This window comes from Kryptolebias marmoratus, linkage group LG19 (genome assembly GCF_001649575.2).
Source record: "Kryptolebias marmoratus isolate JLee-2015 linkage group LG19, ASM164957v2, whole genome shotgun sequence".
NCBI classification, from domain to species: Eukaryota; Metazoa; Chordata; class Actinopteri; order Cyprinodontiformes; family Rivulidae; genus Kryptolebias; species Kryptolebias marmoratus.
Window position 1 is genome coordinate 2,386,743 of NC_051448.1, and position 6,119 is coordinate 2,392,861.

General features: G+C 34.3%; 1 protein-coding gene across 2 annotated transcripts; it reads right to left on the bottom strand.

The window, feature by feature from the left end:
- Window positions 1-855: 855 nt before the first annotated feature.
- Window positions 856-4,357, bottom strand: LOC112451333. Of its 2 annotated transcripts, XM_025010264.2 has the most exons (7): window positions 3,929-4,010; window positions 3,660-3,685; window positions 2,964-3,155; window positions 2,584-2,786; window positions 2,232-2,265; window positions 1,735-1,850; window positions 856-1,262 (listed from the first exon to the last, which is right to left on the bottom strand). In XM_025010264.2, exons 1-6 carry the CDS (start codon window positions 3,958-3,960, stop codon window positions 1,759-1,761), a joined length of 579 nt encoding a protein of 192 aa, XP_024866032.1. In that variant the 5' UTR covers window positions 3,961-4,010; the 3' UTR covers window positions 856-1,262; window positions 1,735-1,758. The 2 variants fall into 2 exon arrangements, with proteins under 2 accessions (XP_024866032.1, XP_024866031.1); XM_025010263.2 differs by lacking the exon at window positions 1,735-1,850 and having other exon boundaries at window positions 3,929-4,357.
- Between the last annotated feature and the right edge of the window lie 1,762 nt (window positions 4,358-6,119).

Below are 6,119 nucleotides of genomic sequence, written 5' to 3' on the forward strand. Positions count from 1 at the left end.
TCCTCTGCTCTCTGCAGAACTGTCATCGAGTGGCAAGGAGCCGGTGGGAGAGCTGGCAGGAACGTGTTCATACGAGTAAACCGCTGCTTAAAGATAAATATCAGGAATCTCACCCAAAGCGGTGGCAGAGGTTGGTCTGTCTTTGCTTCTAACAAACCAGGTGGTGGAAGGTGTTGAAGGCGCCAAACGACAAGACCTTCAGGTTTATAAGACGGTCTGTAGTCAGCTCCCACAGGTTGTCAAGATGCCCCACTGTTTTCTCAATAAATGAGGTTTTAACCCCCCCAAAAACAAGATTTACTGCAGAAGGTTCTCCAATTCATATCACAATACTGGTCATTTTTGCAGTCTCTTAATAAGAGGGAAGGATCATTTAAACCAGTGGTTTGGAGAAGAAACCCTTCCAACCTGAGACACCCGGAGCAGTGTGCTCAGAGGAGTGGGCCAAAATACCTGTGCACAGGTGCAGAAGGTCCTCATTCTTTGTGTTGAGGCTCGTTTATTTTGTTGAACCAAAATTCAAAAGCAAAAACTGGTTATCATTAGTTGTTTCTTCAGTATTTTTTTGTTTTTATATCTTTTGTCAGCTTCAAGTTGTTTTTTGTTTTCTTTCTTTTTTCTTTCTTCAATCTGCTCATTTCAGCTTTTCAAACATAAACAAATACAACACAAAACAACACAAAATTATAATATATTCAACAATATTAAAATCCTAAATTCTACATACAGTATGATATTCTCCAGATTCTGTTTGAATAAAATGTTTTCTGCTGTTTTTAGGAAATAAGATCAAACATATAAACTACTCAACTTTTCCTGAAACATTGATAGTAATAACACAATTATTATGATTTGTATGCATTTATTATTGATTAAATAAAAAACATTATAATCAGCAGATCATAAGTAATACAGTCAACATTTATTCTTATATTAATAGTTGATTCTGTTAAAATACACACTAACACACTTTGTTTACACACTTACATGGAGTCACACAGTTGAAAACATTAGCATTTAAAATAAATCAAATTTATTTTTTAAAAGCTGTAAAACAACAGTGTGTTAGTTTACCTGAACATACTGTCAGTTACTGTAACAACTTCAGCATATAGTTACTTACACATTACATAATCTGTTTATTTTGTCATTAATGTCTTGATTATGAATGTTTTTTTCCAGGTAACTGATTGCTGATTGGTGGGAGATCCAATTAGCAATGACGGCACAGATAACGGCCAACGCTGCAAGCTTGATCAACCCTGAAATGACAACAACAATAATAATAATAATAATGAAAACAATGTAAGAAAATAGTAACAGAGTTTATAATCTTTACCAAAAAGCCTTCAAAGAAAATCCAGAAAAAAAATGTCTGTTAGCTCAGCATAAAAGCAACAGTTTAATGTAAATAAAAAAAATATTTCTTACATTAAGAATGTTTTAAAAGTGGTTTGTTAGTCAGTGCAGACAGAAAACAATTAAAATGACTAAAATGTGCTTTTAGTAACTAATAAACTCTTACAAAACAAGAGTTCTTTTTCAATTCAACATTCAATATGTGGAAGAAAATCTGGAGCAACTTCATTTGTTTTATTTAAGAGAAATTTGGTGAATTAACATGAAAATGCTGTTTTTATATCGACGAACCACAAGTTAAATGATCCGCTCTGTAGCTTTTGTTGAACTTACAGGGAAAATGAGTTGTGTTGATGCTGAAAACTGAGAGATTACCTTTAATATTATTGTTACAACCTTCTATTTGAGACTGAACCTGATGATGATGGCTATCAGAACAACAACCAATGATATGACAGCAAGAGCAATGAGTATTTGCTTTTTCGTCAAACCTGGAAAAAAAGAAAAGAAAAAGCTGTTAAACATACTTATTTGGTGCAGTTTGACATTTAAAAGTCCAAAAACTCAATTCTGTGTTCATATTCTTTAAATTAGCAGAGTAAAACAAGACAGTTCATGCAGAATAAAGTAAACAATCTTTTACAACAAATATAAAACTCATCAGCAGCTTAGAAGACAAGGAAATGTGACTAAATTCAAAATGTTTAATTCAGTCTTTGCAAACTACTTTCCAAAGTTTCTGAAAGTGTTTGATTCTTCCCAGTCTCCTTTTTAATGAAGTAGTCCGGATAAAAGATGTATATACACATTAAAATAGTTTGTATAAAACCCTGAGTTAAAGGTTTAGGACGTTATTGAAATAAAAATGTGACCTTTAATGGGAAATCCATGACGGCTGCTGAGACCCTGAAAGAAACAAACAGAAAGTCAAAGAAGTTTTCTGCTTAAAACTATTAAAATGTGACATTTAAATCATCTCAGAGGCGAGAGGGAGAGAGACAGGAAAAAATAAACACAAATAATAATAAATTTTACACTTTGTTTTGTCTCATATGTCGCCTTTTAAATCCTTCAATTCAACCCTCTAAACTAGCGCCCCTACAAGGCAGAAGGAGGTATTGCAAGTATTTGTTTTAGGCAACATCATCCTGTTAATGAGATATTCCCTGTTTGAGGATGTCAGCCTCCAGCAGGGTGAGTTACAGCAGATCCTAACAAACTTACCTGGGAAAGGGGAACTCCGAGAACCCGTCCAATCTCAGAGAAGGCGTTTTCATTGCGGCTGCAGTGGAGGAGTTCACCTTCATGAAACAAACAGTCCACGGTGAGGACGATGTTCTGCTTCTGAACATGTTTCCTGCTGTCAGCTACAGGGAGCTCAGGGTTGAAGGTGTGATGCATCACCACCAGAATGACCGGTTTATCAGCTGAAACCAGATAAAACAGATAAAATCCACATTCTTCTGTCTCAAACAGTATGAAAATCATGTTCCTGCTGCAGCGTTTTGCAGATGTTTTACGTGTTTCTGCTGGAAAAGGCGTAGATTTGTTCGTGTGTTCAGTAAAAAAAAGGGTTCAACATTTTCAACAAGTCACATTTTTACCTGGAATTTTGCTGAAGACATTGTTGATGTCTGTTTGAACTCGTGTAGCAATGGGACAGAAAACCAGAAGGTAGTGAGAATCTTCAGCTGAATGGACTTCAACGTGGCCAAAACCTGTCAGCCGGTCCACAACCGGCTGATGAGCTCCTGTTGTTTTTCCACTCAAAACCACAAAGAACTGGTTCCCCAGCTCTGCAGATGAATGAAAATGATTATTTACCTTTATTTTGGTGTCCCAACAGAATAATCCCCTTCCTAAATTTAAAATGAAACCATTTTGGTCAACTTTAGAAGAAACTTTATGCACAATCTTAAAGCAGATTGGGATTTCTTGTGTGATCAGTTAGCAGTTATGACTCTCAGCTATTACCACCCTAAAATCAGCCATCTTTCTGCATTGATGCATCTGCAGAAACAAACAGCCTGTTTACACCAAATCTGCTGCCGTGCAAACCTAAAAATAATAAGTTATCCCAGTTGCTGAAAGTTTTATTTATTTATTCCAAATTAAACTGTTTATAACAAAAAACCTGAATTCTGGTTATTTTGTTGCCACCACAATGTTAAAACACAGAGTGCCTAATATTAAAAGCTTTAAACGTACTTTATCTTTAAAATTCAAATATTTGTTCTTTTTATTCTTAAGATAGGCTAATATATTGGAAGTTTTAACAAGAAAATTAAACAATTTCTCACCAGTTTGAACCTTGTCATTGGTGTCTCTAAGGAAGAATAATTAAACAAGTAAAAAAAATACAGAAAAATCTTTAGATAAAGGGTACACATTTAATTAATAGCTGCATCAAACATAGCAAGAAGGTCACAAACTGCTTTGTCATCGCTGCTTTCCTGCCTCTGACTCAACAAACAGAAAGAAAAATTCCTTCGAAACATTTAACCTTCAGAATAAAATCTAAATATTCTTATTTTCTCCAGAACAGCTGAAAATATTAAACATAACTTACTCTAAAGATTGATAGCTTGACATTATTTCCATTCCTCAGAGCAGAACAAATAAAGGCTCCTCTCAGTCAGTGAAGTCAGTGAAGTACTTTTACTTTCACTTTTACTTTTACTATATATTTACTGTGATAATATTTAACTTGCAAATATGTCCCCCTTCAGCCATGAAGGTGGCTGAACACATGTCCTTACACCTCAGTGATCAAATATAGACTTTATATGAAGTAATTACTTTAAATATTTAATTTATTTTAAAACAAACCTTTTATTGGCTTTAAAACAGAACTGAATTCCAAATACAAACCGCAGTCATACTTTATTGTATTTATTGATTTATTTATTTACATTTCTTTGTTTTAAACTCAGGGTTTTCCCAATAACTTCCTTTTCAAAGCATCTATAAATAAATCATCTATTAAAGTCAGTTTTAAGGAATTCTTTGAACTTTTTCTGAAACCATATTTATCATTTTCTCACCTGGATTAGGTTGTGCAAACATCCTGTTTCTAGTTCTGGTTACTCTTGCAATGTTTAAGTTTTGCATGTGAACGCATTTGTTTTAGAAATATTCACCTCTGAAAACAAAAAACCACTGCAGTGTTTCTTCTTTTTATTTATTTGCTTCTTTTAACTGGTTCCTCATGTGTGTCCTCTCTCCTGCTGCAGGAATGCAGATTAAATATTGGTAACAATGATGATTTGTTGCTCTGTTTTTAACCAGGATTATATTAAAAACAATCAATCAACCAAGAAGGTCTCATAGTTTTACAGTTAATTGCAAAAATCAACAACAGAGACAACCACAATGACAAATATAATAATAACAGTAAGAGAAAGAGCACAGGTGGTGATTGGATTTTCCTTCAAATCTGAAAAATAAAAAGAACAAGGAGTTATCACATTTACTATTCAAAAAAGGGGAAAACATATTATTGTTTCAATAACAATCACTTCTTAATGCAAAGAGCAATAACAAGTTATTCAAGGTTTCTTTAAAACTTGGTTTCTGTTTTTAAACTTTATATTTTGGATGCATAGTTTTGACAAAACCCAACCAACCAATAAAGTCAATCAACACCTTTCAAGTAAAGAAATTTGGCCTCATTCATCACAAACACATACAGTAAATTATATGTTATGCTGTCAACAGCAGAGGTTTGCAGGACACTTAAAAGTTTATATAAAATTGAATTGGTTTCTATAAATCTTGTGCTGCTGAAATGTTTTCCAGGACCTGATCCTTTATGGTATTCTGACTAACGTAAAGTTTTGTTCTGTAAACGACACTGTCAGCTTCTGAAATGCATCAAAAACTTTATTCTGAAATTTTAAAAGGTGTTTTCTGTCCAACTCCATTGCATTTAGGAAAATATAACCCCATTGTTCAAATTAATTGTATATAAATCACTTTGCAGTTGAAGATGGAGGTTCTTTAATCAGTTATTTCTGACCTATAACAACCTATAACTGTTTAACCAGCAAACAAGTATTAAATCACCATGAAAACCTGCAAGATTACCGGACATGTAGGATTTTAATAAAGAAAACAGCCTAAATGAAATGAAGCTGAAAAGCTGCAGGCATCCTAAAAGACCCAGCTGCAGAGGGTTCCTTCACTCCTCTCTGAAGCTTTTCAGACAGACATCCAGGAAGTAGGGGTGCTCTAAAACGCTAGTTTAATTCAGCTCCTGCATTTCTGTCACAAACAGGTTAAAAATTTAGAATAAACTTTGCACGGATGCAGGAAGACACCCAGGAGTCATTATTCGGGCTGAGAGCTCGAGGGGGAGCTTTAATAAAAATAAAAAGGATTAAATGATGTGCAGGTTACAAGTTTTTGGTCCTAAAGCTAAAAATAAAAGGCAAAAATCAAAAAAGTGACCATGATAATCTTTTCCTCTTTGCGCTTCTACAAGGCCGAACTTTATCTCCAATCTGCGCCTCCTGTTGGTTGGTTCTGTTACTGCCTCACTTCCAGCCTCAGCTGTGCCTGGGAGGGTTTCTGATACCAGGCCCGGCAGTACCGACTGACCCACATATGGATATACAGGTGCTGGTCATAAAATTAGAATATCATGAAAAAGTAGATTGATTTCAGTAATTCCATTTAAAAAGTGAAACTTGTATATTATATTCATACATTACATACAAACTCATATATTTCAAATGTTTATTTCGTTTAATTTTGATGAT

Excerpts from the sequence above, each read along its gene's own strand:
- LOC112451333 (XM_025010263.2), bottom strand. The coding sequence starts at position 3,960 with ATGGAAATAATGTCAAGCTATCAATCTTTAGA. Across the intron at positions 3,686-3,928 it reads TCAAGCTATCAATCTTTAGA|AGACACCAATGACAAGGTTC; the intron begins GTAAGTTATGTT and ends ATTCTTCCTTAG. Across the intron at positions 2,266-2,583 it reads TCGGAGTTCCCCTTTCCCAG|GGTCTCAGCAGCCGTCATGG; the intron begins GTAAGTTTGTTA and ends TGTTTCTTTCAG.